Consider the following 23,757-nt stretch of genomic DNA (forward strand, 5'->3'; position numbering starts at 1 on the left):
TAAGCTTTCAGATTTATCTCAACTTCATCATCGCGATTAGCCGAAGAGAGAGAAAAGCGGCATAAAATAACCGAAATAGGAAGAAAGGTATAATCTATTTTACAGGTGGGTCTGTCCAGATATAATAAACGAACACCAAGAGATGGCGTCACGTCGTGTATAGACCTTGACTCTCTGAAGAGTGATAATATTTAACAGTTGATTTCCCATATTATGCGTTTACTTACATTGAACCATTCATGCAAACCCAACAGTCTGTCGTCCTGTGCAAATTCTGAGAACCTCCAAGTCCAACGTACGTCACAGGAAAATTCCCGAAGACAAAAGTGTCCAACCACACCTTCTTAAATACCTGCACACTATCCAACGTCATCAGGGTAGGTCATGGAACACAACATGATATGAGCATTGCAGTCGCAAATTGATTCAGTGTGAACGTAGTACTTCCGTGTGTGGAGAAGATTCGCGACTACAATGCCGATATTATGTTCTCATCCCATGACCTTCCGCTGATAATTATCATGTAAAATGTAAACAAATAATCTTCGCAGGCCGTGTATATAAGGTGGTGTTGGTCCGACAGGCGCACCAGTATGCATTCCACCTTTTTGGGGGATTACAATACGGATGCTTAATTAAGCTTTCAACCTAACTTTGCGAAACTCCGTGATTGTATGAAATGCACACAAATAGTCAGTCACCAGTCTGCATGCATTCAGATCTTGCGTCCAATTTCGCTTCTTTATATCAAACTCTTGCAATATTATTTCGCTGTCTAGTCTTCAGTTGTTACAGCAAGAGGCAGGGTGCGAAATCCTGTCCTAAAAATGCCCCCGTTCCATAAACGTACAGGGGAAGAGCTTTTGTTACAACAACAAATATAAGGAATTGGTTTTGAATTCAAACATAGTTTATTGTGGATAATATCCGAAAGCACACACACAAAAGAACGAAGGATAATGTCTGTTCTGTGTGTGTTTGTATCGCATGCTTTCCTCCCTTTTTCAAGAGACCAATAACACATCTACATGAAAAATATTATATGTGCACAATAAAAGTGAAACAAGAATGCAGGACAATTATGAGTATGAAATGTAATTGATTTTTATTAATAGAAAGAAAAAACTAAATAAAAAAAATTACACACAATAAAACCATTTCGGCTACAATATTTTTACAACATTTTAACCAGTTGGTAAAGGAATTAGTTTGCTGCGTTATAAATATCTGAAACATATAAAAGTAACAAATGAAATCCTTTATATGTATTTAAAATATATATTTACATATTTAGTAATCTACTTCTATAGGTGTAATAACATTATATATATATATATATATATATATATATATATATATATATATATATATATAATGTATATAATAATAATTATACATTTGCGTGTGCGTGTGTAAATTGAGATCTTCCTTCCCCTCACCAGTATTCAATAATTTCGCACCATGGTAAGAGGCTCTTGAGAATGATATCGTTGGTGTTTCAGTTATTCATTGACTTTTGAACATTGCTGTTACTGAAAGGCGTTCATTACTAAATACTTTTCCCTCACTTGAACTTTTGTTTATTTGTGCCTTGTTCCTGCTTGGGCGGTGTGAGAAGCGAGGTCACTGGGGACATAGCCTAGATAAGGAGTGGCTTTTGAGGCTTTGTTCTGCTGCAACAGTTACCCAACTCTCTTCGACGGATGTGGTCGAGGCTTTGTAATTGCTGCTGTGGTCGCCTGGCTCGGCGTTTGGAGGTAAAAGTCGCTGAAACTTCCAATTTACGGCCCCGCGTGAATGTAGAAATTACGTAACTTACGCTAGGCTCATTCTTGGTGGGCGGCTTTGCTTTATCTTCATGGGCGGTTCCCCCTTTTGTGCTTCGCCTGTAGACCGTATTGTGATTTAGATTCACGTCTGGACTGGAAATCTGATCCCCATTCTCTGTCAGGTATTTCCGCCAGTTCTCTTCCGTCACGTTGTTTTTCCCTTTCCTTCCTCGTTCCCAAACAAATATCAGCATTTACTTGACTGCATGTATTATCGAAAGGTAGAAAGTTCACAAGGGCTCCGATTGGCACAGCACTCTCACTGACTTAAATCTCGAACAAAGGTGTGTTTTGAGTCCACTCATGCTGAGGTAGGCTAACATTACTGGATCTACAGTTTAACTCCTAACCACTGTGCAACGCGCCTCCACCGGGAAACCCGGATACCTTGGATACCATCGAACGCAATCTTCAGAAAGTCAATCTAAACTTTCTAAGGAGCCACGGCGGTCCAGTGGCGGAATGATATGCGTAACGCGTTACGATTTCAGGGGTCACAGGTTCGAATCCCAAATAATATATGGGTTTTATGATTATTTTCAATTAGAATACAATTTTAATAAAGTCTGTCACATGTGACACCCGGGTTCGATTCCCGGGATGGATGATCCCCTCGATGTCACTCATAGAGTGACTTTGGGGCTGACCCAGTGTCTCATCAATTGTATCCAAGTTTGATTCTGTAGCGTTTCTATTGGCAAATGAGTACTGAAAGTATAGGGTGTAACACAATCCTTTGAAGAAAGAATATCCTAAACAGCAAGCAACAAGTTGATCTCTCTTGTCTGTCCAGCTTGCGTCGTGCAAAGAGATACAAAGTGTAATGATATTATCTTTGCAAATTAATTACCAAATCGCAACACTTGTTTTCATTAGGCGTGTGGTTTGTGTGTCAGAGTTTGTTTTTAAGTCCACGTTTTGCGCAGTTAAGCAAATCGGAACTGGACCTATAGCTTAAAGTGGGATCCGAACCACGTGCAATCGGAAATCGAACCCAGGGCTCCTTGATTACAAGGCGATAGCGATATACGGATATAGTAAACAGGGAATTGGTTAATAGTTTAAATTTCCAAATTTTATGAAATATAGTGTTTGTTTACCAAAAAACTGAACTTTAAACCTACTGGAATTACAGTTCAGAAAATATACTTGGTGCGTGAAGAAAATATTTGTAATAACCTAAAATGACAAAGATTTGTTTAGGTATGCGACAAGCAAATGTTCACCATCAGCAATGTTTGTGGTTAAATCAAACACATCAGTTTTTTTTTTCTGTGTACCGGTTTGACTGTAATCACAAGGGAAAGAAACCTTTTTTGTATTCCTGCTGACAATGAACCTATAGCCTGCCAAGCCCTGTCCCCTTTTCCGCTGAAGAAAGGGTATAATTCTCACACAGAAGTCGCCCGTGCTACCCAGCGTTTGATGTTTGTGGAAGCTTATGTAGGTCCCCCGGCGTTTCCAGAAACAACGCAAAGAGCACAACAAAAAAGAGAAAAAACTATCGTATCCTTGGTCCTACGCATGCAATAACCAATGCCTTTCCGAGAAACAATTTCGTTTTGCTAATGGACAAACTCAATTCGTGTCGAGAAATCCTTTCTTTTCCGTTTGTAAGGACAACAACCAGAGACAGGTTCTTGGGTCACACCAAAACATCATTAGCTTTCATTAGGTACGTATCCACAGTTGCTGCCTGCAAATAGAATTACGTTCTTGTGGTGTGGTTACACCTTACTGTTTGGCCAGTTATGTAATAGAGTTGTAATGCAGTTATTACCGTCCAAAAAACAGGTATTTCTAGTTTCGACGGGAGAATCAAGTGACAAGTGATTATTAGAATATCAGATATTTTATGATTTGATTACAGTTATATTTCCCGGTAGCTTTATAACTCCATCACTTCTATGTACTGGCTGACTTCTGAATGACTGCCTGATATCTAGCATACTTACACTTAAAATATCTTCCTTTTTTCCACTTGCGAATTGTAAAGAATAGGAGTTTCAGTTACCTCTCTTATCATAAATCGAACACAAAGCCTATCGTGAGTCGAACCATATTTATTTATTTATTTATTAACGCCTTGTTTTAAATGGCGGAGTTAAGTCCGTACAAAGCCTTTTCTTCCACTCAACCATACACATAAAATTACACATTATTATATTATACACAAAGTACATTAAGTCATTTCACATAGGTCCACACACACACATTATACTCATACACACAAGTCTTAACGCCCTGAATATAACACACAAAATACAAAATATATAATACACAAAATACGATATTGGAATGCAAAATTTAAATTGCATAGAAGTAATTACAAAGTATTTTAAGAATTAATGCACTTGCATATGCCCTTTGGTCTGCTTGACAGGGAAAGATCTAACGAGAATTCTGAAGAGAGTGGCGAACACGTCTGCTAAAGGAAGCGACGGAGCTTACTGTTCTAGTGCTTTCTGGCAACTGATTCCATAGTCTTACAGCCGATACAGAGCAAGAGTTGGAGAAGAAGTTTGATCTGTGGACGGGGATAGAGAGAACTGAGGAGCTGCGTGATCTGGTGTCGCGATCGTGAAATTCGTGAAGAAATTGGAAGCGAGAGAGGAGATAGGAAGGTGACTTGAGGTTGAGAACTTTGTAAAGTAAAATCAGTGTGTGCAGCGTTCGCCTTTCTTGCATACGTAGCCACCCCAATTTGAGAAAATAAGGTGATAGGTGGTCCCAATATTTTAAATTAAAAATGTATCGTTCGCAGGAATTTTGAGCACTCTGCAGACGTGCACAAATTTCACTATGATGGGTCGTTTTCCCGATCTCAAGACTTCCGCAGACGATCTTTTCGGAGGACCAAGCCTGTGGCACCGGTCAACGTGCTCGAGCTTGTGCTGCAACTGAAGCTTATTTTGAAAAGTCTGGAGCACGATGCTGTCCACGTCTTCGTTGGTGGTTTCGGGGACCCCATGCAGGAAAAAGGCAGTTCCTCCTAGAGTACTGCGCTAGGTCATCTATTTCAATGGTGTTCTTGTGTATCTGCTTGTCCATGCTGTCTAGGTCACGCCGCAACGCTGTCATGGAGTCGCTCGTCGATCTCTTAAATTCCACAAACTCCTCTCTGAGGTTCAGGAGTGACTTGCGGAGGTCAGCATCTTCTTGCACCGATCCATGGTTGTCTAGCAACTCATCAAGCCGTTGCTGGAATGCTTCCATAGTTTTGCCTATTTCTTCCACTTCGGTCGAAACAACTGATAGTGTAGGCTTGGACATGATAACAACCCCGAAGATCCACACGGTGAAGCTATTGACCTGGCGGAAGATGTGGCAACGTACAGCGGTGGAGAATAGAATGCCAGGCTAGCTGAGGGGTGAAAGCGCGGAGCTCTATTCAAGCACGTCCATCCACTACAACTGTTGCAGAAATTGGCCATACATCCTGTCTGTCTCAAGATGGTTAATGCTATTGTGGAATCGACGTCACATTTGTAGTAGATCTTGGTATAGTGGCAAGGGTCATAAATTTAAGCTATTGATAGAAATCAGATCCAGTACAGCCTGCCCCTGTGGCGGAGTGGTTAGCACATCGCGCTACGACGCTAGGGGTCCCGGGTTCGAATCCTGGCCTGGGCATGGATGTTTGTGAATGTCCATTCATCAATTTCATCATATCATCACTCATTCCATCTTCGCAAATTAGCCAAAAGTGGCACAAAAAGCCAAGTAAAATAAAGCAAACCAATCGATCAGATCCAGTACATGTTCGAATACGTAAGAAAATAAATGTTCTTAAATCTTCGGTTTAGTAGCACGTCAAGAATTTTTAGTAGTGGTGGTAGTACTATTGAGTGCTATATTTTGCCGTCTTTTCACATGCTCGACGTTCTTTCTCCCCGTAGAAAACGGACCAAATGAAGGGGGAAGTTAGCTCCTATCACCTCTCCAGTCACGTAACTGTTGTCTTTGGTAGTATCAAATTATTTTCCAACTTTACGTGCATAGAAGTTAGTACAATTGAACTTCTAAAATTTTAATCAAAGGATCAACGTAGAATTTGTCTTCTTTTTTATGTTCAGTTTTGGATTGGGTAGTAAACAAAACGCCTCAGTAAACTGTATGTGGCACGACTCATTCTGTTTTCTATCACAACCATCCTACTGCAATCATGAAACTCTAACATCCCAGCATTTGACCATAGGTTTTCGCTAGATAGAGAACACATGTTTTCGCTTCTTGCAAGATGTTCAAGTAGCGTTTCGAGGTTTGAAGTTTGTGTTTAGTCCACTTGGTGCACAAATAGCTAATTGGGGTTGAACCTATAATTTAAAACAGGATACGAATACGATTTACTGTGTCTCCACCGGAAATAGAACCTGGGAGACCGTGAAGTAACGTTGCTACATGTTCACATGCTCTGTAAGGCACACAAATACGTATTCTGTTATAGCCCAGATTCCACACCTGGCGAGTAAGTTGGGTGTTTGAAAAGAATGAATCTAAGATATTCGCGTTTTTGGAAGGACCATGGTCGTACGTACAGCAATCGGAGTATAATTTGGCTAGACAAATTCTTTGCATTTACAAAACTAGAAATCAGTGTAACTACATTTCTGGCAGTATGTGGGTATGTTGTTAGAAAACCTTGTAAAGTAGCCTATATAACATAATAACTAGGGAACGGATTTTAAGGTACAAAATTATAGTCGGGAAAGGAACAAGCGTCTGAAAATGTTCTTAAAAAGGTGAAATAAAAGATGCTGATAAAATGCCTTAATTTAGGTCTAAACCAGTTACATTAATATTATTTATTCAACACTGTAGCAAATAATGTAATATGGTAAACATGGTGTAATTTATATTATACTATTTTATAGTTCTCGTTCTTTTCCTCAAAATGAGACTATAGGATTTTATGTAGCTGCTCAAGAAGAGTAAAAATTATTTATTTTTCTGTCCATTTTTTTTTAACAAAGAATGGAAGAAAAAAGATGCTGAAGCATCAAAGAGGAGGTAAAAAGGGGGATAAATGTGCTAATCTCACGAAAAGGTGCAACAAAAGTGTGTTTATTTTACTTGATTTCATGTCCTAGAATACATATCTGAAACGATTGGTATAAAAATAGCTATATTTTTGGGAAGGTGCTGCACCTTAAATTACCGTGCCTAATGCCCTAATGATAACAATAATCGTACCAAAGGAAAGGAAAAGCATGTTCCCTTGATAACATTGATTGATTGATTGATTTGGTGTTTTAAGTCCACTTTATGCACAGTAAGGCTAATCGGGACTGGCCTACAGTTTAAAGTGGGATCCGAACCACTTGTACCTCCACCGGGTATCGAACCCGGGACCCCTTGATTACAAGACGACGACGCTAGCAGTGCGCCATCGGAGATGCCCCACTTGATAACAGAACTCACGAAAGAGGAAATTATAAAATAATGTCCCAGCACTAAACAGCGGACTGTTTACACAGCATAAGAGATCATCCATGCTAATGTAGATGAGTCACTTGTGAATTCCACTCAATATCTTAACAACCACATTCTGTCTGCAACAATTTAAAACCCGCCATGATAAATAACCCTCATTTGCGATTTCCAAATGCAAGCCAGTTGCAGGTGTTAAGTTGTTCTGTGCATCCCACTTCAAAGGCTTCCTTCCTTGTTCTGGGATGAAGTTCACGTAGAGGTATCCATAAACGTCTCCGAACGCAGCAACTTTTCCCGCAGATTTGGGATGGCTGTTTTTAAGTCTTGCGGTTGGTGGTTGGGGGGAGAGCCGAGTGACGCGGCCACCCAGGCGGCAAGACGGCTGCTTTCGAAGAAGAGTCACAATTACAAGTCGCTCTGCATTCTTCTTTCTGCAATCGCTGTGCCGCGCCCTCTTTGGCACTATATTGACTGAGTGAACAGTGTTGCAATGTAAGAAGATTTGTTCTGGATTGAAGAGAAAAAACTACAAATAATCGGTGTGCTGAAATCATTGCATTACGGAGGTATATCAGTGGCGGATCCAGGAATTGCACTTGGGAAGGACGATTTTTCCGCTGAAATGCATTCTGGCCAATATTTACAAAGTTTCTATGTAACAAATATACCGTATAGCATTACTCTGTGGTGTCCAGGGATGCATGGGACGAAAATACGGATATTTGGATCCGAATATCGAATTAGTAAAGGCTGTTTATTATTGCATTCCATTATCTTTCCATTGTCATGATACTTAACGTTATAAAAAAATCGAGAAATAGTGGGAAAACGAAGAAACAAGGACTTTTTCTGAAGAATCGTGTCGCCCCTGTTGAGTCAGGAAAATGTAAAAATATACAGAAAGCATTGGAATCGTTATTTATTTATGTAATTTTGATTTGTAACGTAATACCTCAGTACAGAATTAAAATTAATAAATAATATAATAATTGATATTCGGCATTACAATATTTACAAAATATCCATAATAACGAGCCATAATGTTTTACACCAATTGAATAAAGAATAGTATAAACGTACAATACTAGGATGCAAATAAACTATAGATTAAATGTAATGTAGGAATAAAATGTTGTCTAGGCATTTGGAAGGGACAATCGCCTTTCCCGTGAATCCGCACCTGTATCGATCTCATTTCGTTTCTGTATTTTGAACGAGGACAAGATGTGCTTATGTGAGTGTGTGTGTGAGTGTGCGCGCGCGCGTGTTATGTATGGAGATACTGATCAATTTTCGGGGAACTGTGTTAACACATCTTTACTCCAGTGAACCAAATTTGTTTCTGGTTCTGTCTCCAGGGAAAGAAAATGTCCAAAATGAAATAATACTCTGGTATTGAAGTTGATTCTGAGAAATTACCCAAATCGTAGAAAATTTTCTCAAACACTGCATGAAAAGCAAGCACTTGCAAAGTGTGTAAGATCTGCAACAAGTGTGTAATGTAAACCCAGCTCATTATGAAATTCCAACCTTGATTGAGTTCATTGGCTCTTCCAGTGGAACTTCTTGCTGTGAGTGGAGTGACAGTGGGTGTAGTCGCCGGTGAAGTCCACTGACTTTCCATCGCGACAAAGGTTGGCAAAACTGTTGGCCACACACATTCAGCCACTGACACATATCTAGCGGTGTAATCTCACAAAACACAAACGTCTATGGCGTCTGGTGGTGACTGGCAGCCAATTGTCCTTGACAGCCTCTCAGCACGCCCCCAAGCTTTGTGAAACCCTGTATTGCGCCGAGAACAATAAAGGTTTCCAATGTCCACCGGTTATATCTGCAAGGCTAAGCCCGAAATCAAGGGCAGGGCGGTTGGCGCCTTGTTTGTTACACAAGGACATTGTGCTGGCACCCCATAAAGGCTACCGATTTTTTTTTCTCCTGCGACAGGGTGAAATATTGCAGTGATGGGTGACTTTCTCGTTTGCTCTTCCTACAGGAAATGACTATTGAGCCATTTTGGTCAAGGTAACACGTTCACTGCCCCTGGGGGACTAAAGACCTACCACCGCTTGCTCCATTCTTTTCCACACACTTCGAAAAGAGATTTGGCCCGTCCTTCCTGTACTGAGATGTTCCTCAAATATGCTTCAACAGGGATTTTCCCTGAATTTTCCATTTGGACAAAATGACAAAAAAATTATGTCTTCATGATAAATCATGACAGGTTTGGAAGTTGCGGACTGTACTGGAACTATTAACGAATGGTAATGATTGGTGTATCAATATAATTACTGATAATATGATTATAATATTTCTGTAGAAAATTCTGTTTGTTTTTTTGAGGGTTTTTATTTGTGTGTGTATTTTTTTTTTACATATTATTGCCTTCACTAAAGCTTCAACTAAATGTGGCATATTGACGTATCATGTATTAGTAAACTTTAGAGTAAAACTGGAGAGTGAGCCAGCGAAATGGAAGAGACAGACAGGAGGAATGAGAAATAAAGTGAGTGAAGGAGAAACAGACACAGCGAGCGAGATGGAAAATAAAGAGAGAACAGCGAGAGAGGAAGAAGGAATAGAAAGTGAGAGAAGAGAAAGCGAAATGAATGGAAGAGAGAGCGAGGGGTAGAGAAAGAGAAGAAATGATAAAGAAAGTGAGCGAAGAAGGAGAGAGAGGGGAGAGAAGGAATGACAAATAAAGTAAGCAAGGGTGAAACAGAGTCAGCGTGTCACGGTATCTAGTGACATGTAAAACGCAGTTCGATAAAAATTATTTTTTGTTTATTGATTCATTTTATGCACCAACTTGAAAGTGTGAGGTATTTTATTTTGTGAATAAACTTGTATCCGAGCCAGACGTCGGGAGTTGAGAGATGGGGTTTTTCTTGAGTGACGGCGGAACTGTCTTTTCGGCTTAGGACGCGACATATTTGCACCAACGCGGAGATAAGGAAAGATTATTTTCGTCGCTACCAGACTTGAGTCGCAGCGGGCGGGCTAACCCATGTTCACGGATGACCAGAGATCCCAGCAAGACCCCAAGCCTGCAAGGATCGACGACGCGCACTTGACCGCGTTTCAAGACAATGGAGAGAGGTCATTTCCATCCCTCTGAAACAGAAGCCAAGCCACGAGAGCGTCCCTTTCAACGGAAGAATTCGAATCTCTTATATATATGCAGTACTATGATCCCACAGACAGTTTTTACCCGGATTGCATAGGGAGAGCATCTCCGCGCTACACTCTCGCGTGATTATTGTTTTGTGTCCGTGGACTTTGTTTCCTTACGTACCGTGAGTGAATCGCAGATAGAGCGTTACCAGGGTGCGCCTTATTTTGGTGAAGATTACGCGGTGATATGTTTTTGCCAAGCGTGGACTACATAAGGATGGAGGGCTAAAGAAGATTGAGAAGGGAGCCCGTCGCTCCCCCTGACGCCTGCAACGACGCCGAAGCCAGTCAGCCAACGCCAAAGACGACACCAAAGCCCGAAGGACGTTTTCAGATCGACGTCCCAACCAAAGCCCGAAGTACTAAGGAGGTGCAAGTACAACAGATCGTCGCAATTATTCTTCGTCGCGATCGACCTCGGAGGACAATTTCGCCACAAAGGAACCGTGTGCAAGTCCCGCGTCCAGGAGAGATGAATGACCACGCCATGTAGCAGAGTCTGGTACAGTATACTTCAGAGGGTCTATGTTCATGTAAACGTGCGTCGTTAGTATCAACACCGTACAGTTAACGCCGAAGTCGCACTTATTCGCAAAGTTACTCAGGAAAAACCTAAACCTAATTTCCGTGTTTGATAATTTTTGGTATTGTTGTAAAAAAGGGTTATTTCATGTTCAGATATTCTAATTTAATTGTCTGCATTCAGCGTTACAAGCTCCATTTCATTTCTTTAATGTTTAGTGTAAATTGTCAAAGTGTGCTCCATTTCTTGTGTAACCGACCGCCCCGTCGCACCATTTAATTTGTCAATAGTTGACTGATGAGTTCTTTTAATTGTGGAAAGCGTAGTTGTTTTTATTTCAAGGTCGTGTGCGTGAAATAGTATTATTTGTTGCATAGTGGTTTTTAAGGTAATTTTTGCTCGCGCCGACGATTGATTAGTGTATTCCGGCAGCTGGAGCCAATTAAGTTTTTGCATCATTATGTAATTGAGTAGTTGTTCTCATGGGACGGGAGAGGCTTGTGTGTAATGCCCCCGTCCGGGAAACTTGTATAATGTCGAGCTTGCGACTCGATGCATACGTTCATTCGAACGAAAGATTTAACCACGCCGACCCAATTGTCTTAGTTAACCGCTTTCCGAGGGCTGGCACTTAAGTTAAATTAAAAGAGCACAGGAGCTGGCAGACAAATGCCCTAAATTCACATAAAGGTTTAAAAATTAAAAGGAATGATATGTTAATGAGATCCGTAATATGTATTTATACTTCATATGTAAAAATACCTCATGTGTGTGAAAGAGAGACAGAGTGAATGTTGGGAGAGCTTGAGGAGGCTTTGTAAACAGTTGTTGATTGCAATATTTTTTGTTGTTACAATATATATTCACTTTTTTACCGTTCGTCAGTGTTGTTATTTGACGTTTTTCAGGTACCAGATATTATGCTATTAGTGTTTTATGATTGTTCGAATCTACATATCAAAGGTAAACAAAACAGTGTAACATTTCAAGGTATTAATCTCCGCCTCGCAATACTATGACAATAAACGACCGTCTCAGTACCGAACTTGAAAACCTGGACCGAGAGTCACGACCGGTCTCCCGTACACATAACGACGTTTGGCCCCGTGCCGGGGTATGATTGACACGTCATTTCGGGGATCGTGAGTGCACTCGTTACATTTGGCGCCGCGAACATGGGACGGCAACTTTTGTCATGTCTTTCCAGGAAAACCAGGTTGCGAGAGCGGTAGAAATTTCATTGTTGTACACGTCATGCATAAAATTCTTGTGTTAGGTTCCTGGTTATTTGTGTGTTTTTCGTTTTGTAATTTCGAGGGTTATTTTCATGTATTTGTCGTAGGTTCACGTGTAAGGACACGTTATTGGGCGTAATTGGTAACAGTAGGGCAGATATTTTTTTCGGCGAAAGCAGCAAGGGCAGCTGCATAGGGCATTTTTATGTACTTTTTGTGCATTTTTTTTTTTTTTGGTTGTTGGCGTAATTTATGGCATCAGGCTGAGTTGCGGGATAAGGGATTCCCGACGGACCTCCTTTTTCTTTTGATGTATCGATTTGTAATTCACATTTTGTGTGAGCTCGCGTAAGTTTGCGTAACTGTTCCTAAGTGCGACAGAAGATTGAGCAGATAATTAGGGAAAGGCCTTCATGAGATTAAGAAATCGCCGTATAGACTGTTTGAACAAGAGTGACGTCATGATGGTTTGCAAGGTTTGTGGACAGGAATTTTATGATTTCGAAGTCGACAGCGAGGGAGATTCCGGACCGGTTTGTCTCCAGTGCAAGAGCCCGCCAGGAATGAAAAGGGAGATACCAAGTGCCCAAGGGGGTACATCGTCACGTGCGGACAGCGACCACAGCAAGGATCAAGGAGATGACGTAGGAAGTGGCAGTGTTGACAACCAATTCCAGATAATCCTCCACATGCTCCAAGGAATGGAAACCAGGATGCAAGCCATGTTCCAGGGATTGCAGACCAAGATCCCGACCATGTTCCAGGGATTGGAGACCGAGACACAGACCAACATCCAGGGGTTGGAAACCAGGATGCAGACCAACGTACGAGGGATGGGAGAACACCTCCAAGGAACAGTTCGCGCCTCCGGAGGAGAAATGACGCAACAACTCCCCCCAACGATCCAAGAATCCGAGGCTCAAATCAAACCCAGGACCGAGGAGACCGACGCTCGCATCATGGATCAAGGAGCCAAGGTGGCAACACTGGCGCAGAGCGTACGTGGACAAGAAGGAGCCTTGCAACACATCGGCCAGCAAAGTGCACAGGTGGAGTTCTTTTGCCATCTGAGCAACGATGCCCCTGAGCGACAAGTGCGGCGAGCAGCGAACCCAGCGGAAGGGAATTCCGAGAAGATAAAGGGAATAGAGGAGAAACTGCAACGACCGAACGTAGCCGACGTTCCGGGATCACCGCGAGAGCCGACAGCTATGACGTCATCGCAGCCAGCTGAAGTTCCTTCGCCTTCAAGGAGCACGAGTGACGTAAGACCGACTACGCTTGTCAACGGGGGAAGCGAAGTGGAATCGGGACTACATCTTCCATCGCCGCGACCGTTCGAAGCCCAAACTTCAAGCCAGGACGACATACGGCCTGAACCACCGTCGGCGATGAGAGCTTTGTACCCGCCCGAATATGATAAAAACTTCAAGAAATTCTCCGGGGACGACAGGATATCGCCGTCTGCCCTCGTCGAGGAATTCGAAGCAACAGCCCGGGAGTTAGGACTGGCGGATGGAGAGCGATTGCTTATACTGAAAGGCTGGGTGCAAGATCGAGCACAGAACAGACTGGATCAGAATGAAAGGCACTTTCATTCGTACTCGGCGTTTAGGGAAGCCTTCCTGACGCACTTTCCACACTCTATGCAAGTGAAGGGAAAGATCAAGAAGCTGTTTTTCATGTACAACGGGCACACAAGGCGCAGCCCGCCAAGGGTTCAAAGGAGCCCGACGCGAAACGCGAACGGGCCGAATCCCAGCAACACATCTCCACAGCCGGGCCCGTCAGGTCGTCAGCGCCGAAGGAAGGAATGGGATGGCGAAACATGGTTAAGCGACATCGCGCCATTTTAGTAAGATAACATTGCGCCATACCCAGAGTATATAAAATGTATATTTATTATGTAAATTGGAGGTATCATTTATATCATGTGTTTTGTGTTATCGAACTGGTTTACTTTTCTTGTACAGGGTGTTAAAAAAAAATTTGTAGTCAAAATTTCATGCCCCTGAGTAGTGAAAAATTTTATTCACCTACAGAATTTTTTGATCGGAAGGAGGGCGAGATGTCACGGTATCTAGTGACATGTAAAACGCAGTTCGATAAAAATTATTTTTTGTTTATTGATTCATTTTATGCACCAACTTGAAAGTGTGAGGTATTTTATTTTGTGAATAAACTTGTATCCGAGCCAGACGTCGGGAGTTGAGAGATGGGGTTTTTCTTGAGTGACGGCGGAACTGTCTTTTCGGCTTAGGACGCGACATATTTGCACCAACGCGGAGATAAGGAAAGATTATTTTCGTCGCTACCAGACTTGAGTCGCAGCGGGCGGGCTAACCCATGTTCACGGATGACCAGAGATCCCAGCAAGACCCCAAGCCTGCAAGGATCGACGACGCGCACTTGACCGCGTTTCAAGACAATGGAGAGAGGTCATTTCCATCCCTCTGAAACAGAAGCCAAGCCACGAGAGCGTCCCTTTCAACGGAAGAATTCGAATCTCTTATATATATGCAGTACTATGATCCCACAGACAGTTTTTACCCGGATTGCATAGGGAGAGCATCTCCGCGCTACACTCTCGCGTGATTATTGTTTTGTGTCCGTGGACTTTGTTTCCTTACGTACCGTGAGTGAATCGCAGATAGAGCGTTACCAGGGTGCGCCTTATTTTGGTGAAGATTACGCGGTGATATGTTTTTGCCAAGCGTGGACTACATAAGGATGGAGGGCTAAAGAAGATTGAGAAGGGAGCCCGTCGCTCCCCCTGACGCCTGCAACGACGCCGAAGCCAGTCAGCCAACGCCAAAGACGACACCAAAGCCCGAAGGACGTTTTCAGATCGACGTCCCAACCAAAGCCCGAAGTACTAAGGAGGTGCAAGTACAACAGATCGTCGCAATTATTCTTCGTCGCGATCGACCTCGGAGGACAATTTCGCCACAAAGGAACCGTGTGCAAGTCCCGCGTCCAGGAGAGATGAATGACCACGCCATGTAGCAGAGTCTGGTACAGTATACTTCAGAGGGTCTATGTTCATGTAAACGTGCGTCGTTAGTATCAACACCGTACAGTTAACGCCGAAGTCGCACTTATTCGCAAAGTTACTCAGGAAAAACCTAAACCTAATTTCCGTGTTTGATAATTTTTGGTATTGTTGTAAAAAAGGGTTATTTCATGTTCAGATATTCTAATTTAATTGTCTGCATTCAGCGTTACAAGCTCCATTTCATTTCTTTAATGTTTAGTGTAAATTGTCAAAGTGTGCTCCATTTCTTGTGTAACCGACCGCCCCGTCGCACCATTTAATTTGTCAATAGTTGACTGATGAGTTCTTTTAATTGTGGAAAGCGTAGTTGTTTTTATTTCAAGGTCGTGTGCGTGAAATAGTATTATTTGTTGCATAGTGGTTTTTAAGGTAATTTTTGCTCGCGCCGACGATTGATTAGTGTATTCCGGCAGCTGGAGCCAATTAAGTTTTTGCATCATTATGTAATTGAGTAGTTGTTCTCATGGGACGGGAGAGGCTTGTGTGTAATGCCCCCGTCCGGGAAACTTGTATAATGTCGAGCTTGCGACTCGATGCATACGTTCATTCGAACGAAAGATTTAACCACGCCGACCCAATTGTCTTAGTTAACCGCTTTCCGAGGGCTGGCACTTAAGTTAAATTAAAAGAGCACAGGAGCTGGCAGACAAATGCCCTAAATTCACATAAAGGTTTAAAAATTAAAAGGAATGATATGTTAATGAGATCCGTAATATGTATTTATACTTCATATGTAAAAATACCTCATGTGTGTGAAAGAGAGACAGAGTGAATGTTGGGAGAGCTTGAGGAGGCTTTGTAAACAGTTGTTGATTGCAATATTTTTTGTTGTTACAATATATATTCACTTTTTTACCGTTCGTCAGTGTTGTTATTTGACGTTTTTCAGGTACCAGATATTATGCTATTAGTGTTTTATGATTGTTCGAATCTACATATCAAAGGTAAACAAAACAGTGTAACATTTCAAGGTATTAATCTCCGCCTCGCAATACTATGACAATAAACGACCGTCTCAGTACCGAACTTGAAAACCTGGACCGAGAGTCACGACCGGTCTCCCGTACACATAACGACGTTTGGCCCCGTGCCGGGGTATGATTGACACGTCATTTCGGGGATCGTGAGTGCACTCGTTACAAGCGAATGTAAGAGAAGGTAAAGAGGGAGAGAGAGAGAGAGAGAAAGGGAAAAAAGCGAAAGAAAAAGGCAGATAGAGACAGAAAGATAGAATGATGGAGACTGGTAGAAAAAAGTAGAAACATGGAGTTTGGGATAGAGAGAAAAGTACAAAGAGGAGGAAAGAAACAAAGAGCGGGGAAGGGGTTATATGGAGAGAGAGAACAGTATGATAGACGGAGAAAGAGTGAGTGCGTGTGTGTGTGTGTGTGTGTGTGTGTGTGAGAGAGAGAGAGAGATATGCAACGAGTCAGTCACTCGTGGGGGAGGAGTGATTCGCCAACTGGTTCCGATTTCCCAAGGTTGCCACCGAACAGAATCTCGTGTTTGCTGGAATTACGTGGCAAAGCAATCAGTCGTGGCCGCACGGACGTTCTTTCGGGCCATGCCGTTTGCCGAACTGATTTGCAATTCATTCCGACGAACCCAAGTCATTGACTCGGGAACACACGACATTTACGAGACACCGGTCGTCTTTTTTCTTTCATACGAACGTGTTCCGAGATTGTGAATTGAATTGTAATATTGTCTTTTTTAATGTCAAATTGAATCTAGTCGCGTTTAGATTGAAGGGGCCAGAATGAATCAACTAAGCGTTCTTATATCTAAAGTAGGGCCTTCCCGGGATAGCACATTGTCGTATTGTAGTCAAGGGGTCCGTGGTTCGATTCCTAATGGGAGCACAATTCAATAGTTCTGGTCGCACTTTAAAATTAAGGGCCTGTCCTCATTATCTTATGTATGTATAAAAAAGGCCTAAAACGTGCTTCACCTAACCGTTACTACTTAACGTAACTTTTTTTCGTGTAACGTAATGCATTCATAAGTCAAGGGTCCTGGGTTTGAATCTCGGAATAGACTTGTTATCTGGTCGTTCAGTATCCAGCCGAACCGTGATTAATGTAATGGAGTGTTAAAGGTATTCGGAGAAAGTGAGAACACTTGATGAAGATCGATTGTGGACTGCAGACAAGAAACTGAGTCTGTAAATGACAATGAGCGTATTGTATTGTATAATTGTATCAGTTAAGTTTATTATAATTCTATTGTGAATGAGTATAATGACAGATTTATAGAACGCTGTAATTGGCACCTGCCTGTTGTGTTCTCAATAAATAAATAAATACAAACTTACGCCCCCATTGCTCCATATGGATAGAAAACTTGGTCAAAATTTCTTTTTCGGTCTGTGATCTCTGAATGCAGATTTTCACCCTAGATTCTATCATTTTAAGGAAAGAAAACAATATTGAACAATATATTACGATCTTATGTGGTATTCTTCGTATTTACATTATTTACAATGTCAATCTGATTCGGTTACATCAGGCAGTGACTGGATGGGAGGTGTAAGTAGATGGGTCTCCCTTATCACAGGACACTTGAGAACCTTTCGTTCTGACGACAGACGAGGAATGCCTACGTTGTTAGGTTAGGTCTGTTTCTATTAGCATAAATATATTGATTTTTTTTATTTATAGATGGGTCTGCCTTATCACACAGCACTTGAGCAATCTTGCGTTCTGACGTCACGCGAGAAAGCTTTTAATTTTAGGCTAAATGTCTTAAGTTGTTAGGTTAGTCTAGCTAGGTTTAGTTCTCTTAGCATAAATAAAAAAAATATTCTAAAAGAACCAAACCTAACCGACCTAACCTAACAACGTAGGCATTCCTCGTCTGACGTCAGAACGAAAAGGATGCTCAAGTGTTGTGCGACAAGGGAAACCCTAAGTGGATCCAACACCGTTTGAAATTCTTACCTCTGACTGCTTGGGCTGTTTGCTGCCAGTGTGTGGAGAGCAAGAAGCCAAAGCATTTCGTCTATCATTGTCGTATTTTCCAGAAGGCTGGTCCAAGCACGGTGTTCCCGATATTGCTTTATATGTTTGTTCCGCTGCGGCAGAACGAAACTGGCAGCTGGGATGGGAAGGAAAAGCATGAGATTAGATTTTTCACAGCAAACCTCCAGATCGACAATGTAACGTTTCCCAACCTTCATGGAACTCTGTTTACACCCAGCAAGCAAAAACGAGTTCAAATTCTTCCCAGTCACGTCCGTTCTTGCCCCGCCTTGTCACCAAACCAAGGATTATTTGTTTGAATTCTACTTCTGGGTAAAACGGGCCAACAGCTGGTTCTCTTCCCTTCGTTTACTGCATCTAGGGCAGCACAAATAAGCAAGCACCGTTCATCACCTTCTCCCTACGTTTTCTGATCAGATAACGAAACCGTTACATTTGATTTTGTTTATGTTGGTGCTTTTTACATTGACGTCCTTTCAGCAGAGGTTACAGCAATGAAGTTGCAAATATCACTTCCTTCTTTGCCGTCATATGGTTGTTTTATGCCCTGTTAAGCAGGGGTTCATCCAGAATTTTCCAGCTGTGGGTGTAGATGCAAATTTAGTGCAACAATGTCCATAGGAACAATTTGGGGAGAGGGATGTTCTAAAATTATTGGGGGTGTGTCTTTAAATCACTGGTGCTAAGGATCGAGACGAGATGAGATTTGACAGAGCCCCGTCTCGTTTTGTGTGTGAGGAGCAGTAGCGGCTGCTGCCTATTCGTTCACTCGCACGTGCACACCCAAATAAATGTGCAATGTAATTGATTTTTATTATATTTATTCATTGAAAGCCATTTCTTGAAAACAGCAAATATTCCCGGGCCACACTACCTTTCATTTACTTCCCTACGTCAGCTTTTCTATCTGAGTAACTCGCGTGTAATGGGCGAGAACCAGCAGGAACACAATTGGGAAGTGCATACAGCTGCACATCGAAATATCGCTGTGTTCGACGGTGGGTAGAAGAACTAGAAAGGGTCTTATGGCTTGGATCAAGGGCTTTCGGACTCGTTTCGCACAAGGAATTGTGACATAGTAACTACGCACATGCGCTGTTCCCTCTTCGTCATGTAGTGCTGCACTCCTTGCCGTGTGACGGAGCAAGGGAAATTTTGTTCTCTTTCACCTCACGCTGTTCTGAGCAAAGCATTGAAATCCGAATGGAGTGAGGACGGGAAAGGAAGGGAAAAAGGCGTGGCGTGTAGTGACGAGCATATTCAACCATGCAAAGGCCAGATGCGATGAGTGGAATACGTTGATACAGGTGCTGGAAAAATAGTCTAGAAAATGTTAGTGGTTTGAATTAAAAACAATCACAATGTCGTAGGAATTGGTGCATTTAGACGCTCTGATTTGTATTTGGAAGTTCAACGAAAATTTCAAATAATCAGAGTTTAATCTTGTATTTTTGTCACGGAACAGTCAATCCAATTCTTTATTTAGTGCATACGAGAATCTGTAACTTGTACTATTATGTCACTGATTTGACATAATTTTTGTAAAGGTGCTGGCATTAATTAGTTGCATTTGATTAGGGTCTCGAGGATCCTCATTACAATGACTAAAGTGAATAAATTAAAAATGGTAATTAACTTAAGTGTAAGATGAAATGTTTATGTGGCATTAAACTTGAGTTTCTGATGGGGTATATTTACATTGACGAAAGATAATGTACATTATTAAAACACAGCAATTACACAAAATTGTGTCAATATTATTATCCCTTACAAACCATAGCAGTTTATCGGTATAGCGATGCTGAATTTTCTACAGATCACGAAAGAGACTAAACAACAAATCTTCTCTCGTGATCGATTAAAAATGTCACGAGGGTATTTCGATTTTGTAATAAACTTTACTTTTTTAAAATTTTCATGAAACATAACTCTGCTATCGTCTATTATCAGGGAAATGTGTGTCATAACTTGGATTGCAAATGCGATTAGCAGAAAGGGCAGGAATAATTGAGTGGGAATAGCAAAACTTCTTCTGGATGCGAGGCCAAAGTGCACACCCATTAACCCAGACCACGAGCCGCCAATGGTGAGAAGGTCTGTTTTGTTCTCGGTCTCGTCACAAGTTGCAAATGCCTGTCTCGTTCTCGTCTCGATTCACCAATTCCTGCAATGACGTGCCCAACAGGGGGTTGTGGGTGTCATAACCCCCTCCCTTTGGCAGAATATTCCTAAAAAAAAATCAAAGGCTGGAGAAGGTGGCATGAGGACTGACTACTAAAAGAAGCAAACGTAACCCCTTCTTTAGAAAATCCTGGGCTCGCCATTGAATACCTGTTTTGTTTTCACCTCAGTCTCGAAGAACAAATCTGACCCAATCGACTTATTTTTTAAAAAATCATAAGAAAAGATTCTTTATATCTTATACGTACTACGTGCACTCATCTCGCATAGTGATTAGGAATTATAGATGACATAATAGGCCTGCAATTATCTTCTTTACACAACATTTTTTGTCCAAGGTGTGGTTCGGCCGGCATTGTTCGATTGTTTTTGAGTATACTTTTTCTTACTTCGTGTAATTGGTATTTTCTTCTTCATACTGAAAGCTTTTCTAATTAATTTCACGCAACGTTAAAATGAGTTCATGAAAAGTGGGCTGTAATAATTACACAGTACTACTAAATTCGTTGACTGTACATACAATAATGTATACTCAGTCCACAACTTTTAATGAAACATTCGAAACCCAACTATGCTTTGCTCTCACAGACTACTGTCGCTCTATCAGAATCACAGATATATTCTGTGCTTGAGTATTACTGTTACTTGCAATATAATAGCTATTATTTTCGCTCATTTGCATTATACAGAATTATACCCTATGCACATTATGTTCAACCCCCCCTTCACACTTGAGTCACTATATTTTTATTTTTTCAATTACGGATTTGTACTGTCGTGTAAGAAAATTAATTGTCTTTTAAAATTTTACTGTGTATCTTTGATTTTACATTCACGACGTTCAATTGTCCCTTAAATGGATTAAGAGTATCAACGTCTTCTAATGATCTAGTTTTCATTTACAAGATCTTTCCTTCTCCCCCAACGTGTTTGCAATATTTTTTACACAGAACAGTTACAGGGTTCTGATTCATGAGGATATTTATATTAGAATTTCCTTTCCTTTATCCATATCTGTCGAGTATCGAAGAATGTTCAATAAGTGCTCACTTTGCTATCATTTCAACCACTATTTAATGCAGGCTTGAGAAACTCACACTTGTGGAGGCCAGCGTGCATCGCGAGCTTCCCGCCTGCATACTTCACCTCAAGGCCAGTGAGCAGCAGAACAGGAGAGGGGCAGCCGCTTGCACCGAGGGAAGAAATCACCTCCTTATCACTGAACCACCTGCTGTCTCTTCTGCCATGATTACAATGGCAAACTGCACTGACACACACGAATCAGATGACGACTGCACAAACGCGCCCGACTAAGCCTCCTGTCTAGCTCCCTCCCTCCTTTCCGCCCCTCTTACAACGCTCCAGTACTGCTGCTCGCTCTGTGCTCCACAGGTGCAAACGAGAGCGCTCTTCCACAAATACGACTGGTACACCAGGCCAGGCATACATTTTTTCCCCAATAAAATATGATTTAAAACAATGTTAGTGGACATCTGTTTTCACTTGCAATACTCTAGTGATAAATTACGTTTTCTCTTTTCTTTCCAGGGGAAGGTGGTGATCCGACCAATAGCGTTCAAACCAATTATGACGCCATCGACAAGGTTTTCCAATGGAGGAGAGAGATATGGATCCACGCCCATTCTACCGAGGCCGGGTTCGCATCTCACACTTTACGGAAGTATGCAATTCTCTTTCTTTATTCATTTATTACTTACAATGTGGTAAATTTCTTTTACATTGGTCTTAAGGCCAAGGTAGACCTTTCGCCGACTCTAGCCAAGTCGTTCTCGAAAATCCCTATCCATTCGAAATACCGCTATCCAAAATCTGAAAACGTACTCGGGCGACTTTGAGGGGAGGGGGGGATTGAATGATAATTTCCGCACTCAGTTCACAGCAACACATCTCAAATACGTTTTAGTGGCTCGGAATTAAGTGATTATGATGATTCAATAATTATAATTTATATAGTGCATATGATTATATTATTATTCGTCTTATGTGCTGAGTATAGCTACAAAAGCGAACGTCAAATATATGTTTGTTTTATTACATTATTATCTTAATTATCAGTAAAAGTATTTATCTGTGCATCTCCCTGTTTACAGTGAGACATGATTTGTGCCTCTTTTTTTGTATGTTTTAAGGGTCCAGGAACCCATAAATTCTAATGGGTTCTATTGGGTTCCGCTGCAGGACCGAAATCTTTTTTCTCGCACAATTTAAATTCGGTCCAAGTTCCGTATTGTTACATTTAAAAAAGGTTCCTGAACCGTATTTTAATTGTTCCTGAGAAAATGTTCCTGGACCGTATTTAAATTGATGCGGGAAAAAAGGTTCCTGGAACGAATTGAAATTCTTCCGTAAAAAAGGTTCCTGGACCGAATTTAAATTTATCCGGAAAAAAATTCCTGGACCGTATTTAAATTGAGAAGGTTCCTGGACCGAATTGAAATGATTTAAATATGAAAAGGTTTTAGACTGTCTGGAACTCATTTACGTTTGCTGATTTTCTCTCCCAGTGCGCGATCAAATTTATTTACAATTACAGACCAGGCTTGACTGACTAAAAGTTGCCTTCTAAAAATGTCCGCGAGTACGTTGTACATTAGAATGTCACACTGCGGTTGTAGAAAACGTAGCGCAGGGAATAAATCAAGACGCTGTTGTTCTCTCGTGGGCCAGATTCAAAAACTCCGTTGTCGAAGAGTTACTATACATAACGCAATGGACTATATGGCTTCACATTGAGTTCAAACAAACCCGTCACGTGTTGCTCCGGCATCCGATCCAGGAACCGCAGCCAATAGGAGCCGTCGATGAGGTAACGTGAGGCTGTTGTGTTCCCAGCAGATATCACAACAGGGACGGGCAGTGTACTCTATATTCCTTGGGGCAGTGTTGCTACAACCAAGTGAAGGAACGCGCGCGAGAGAATGGGGCTATATGGAGAGTGGTAACGTGACTGCAGCGTTTGCGTTTCGCCCATTTCTACCTTGTACCTTAGACTCTCGAGACAGCCAGCACCTGGATTAGTCTTTCATGCTCACAAGTGGATAATTGTTTATAGTCAGGTGCGTATTCGATCCAAGTTGCGTATTGTTTCATTTCAATACGGAACTTGGACCCCATTTAAACTGATTCAGAAAAAAATTGTTCCTGGACCGTATTTAAATTCATCCGGAAAAAAGGTTCCTGGACTGTATTTAAATTCATTCAGAAAAAAAGTTCTTGGACCGTATTTAAATTGATTCTGGAATAAAGATTCCTGGACCTTATTTAAATTGATTGGGAAAAAAAAGTTCCTGGACCGAATTGAAATACTTTACAGATAAAAAGGTTA

General features: G+C 41.5%; 1 protein-coding gene across 2 annotated transcripts in view; it reads left to right on the top strand.

Moving 5' to 3' along the window:
* LOC145985769 (NEDD4-binding protein 3-A-like) overlaps positions 1-23,757 on the top strand; it is a 187,554-nt gene that overhangs the window by 139,590 nt on the left and 24,207 nt on the right. For both annotated transcript variants that reach the window (XM_083119850.1, XM_083119858.1), the window contains one exon: positions 21,960-22,092. In XM_083119850.1, the coding sequence (XP_082975976.1) occupies positions 21,960-22,092 (133 nt within the window). The remainder of the gene's footprint in view (positions 1-21,959; positions 22,093-23,757) is intronic.

Source organism: Lepisma saccharinum, chromosome 1 (genome assembly GCF_977018435.1).
Source record: "Lepisma saccharinum chromosome 1, izLepSacc3.1, whole genome shotgun sequence".
In the NCBI taxonomy this organism is placed as follows: domain Eukaryota; kingdom Metazoa; phylum Arthropoda; class Insecta; order Zygentoma; family Lepismatidae; genus Lepisma; species Lepisma saccharinum.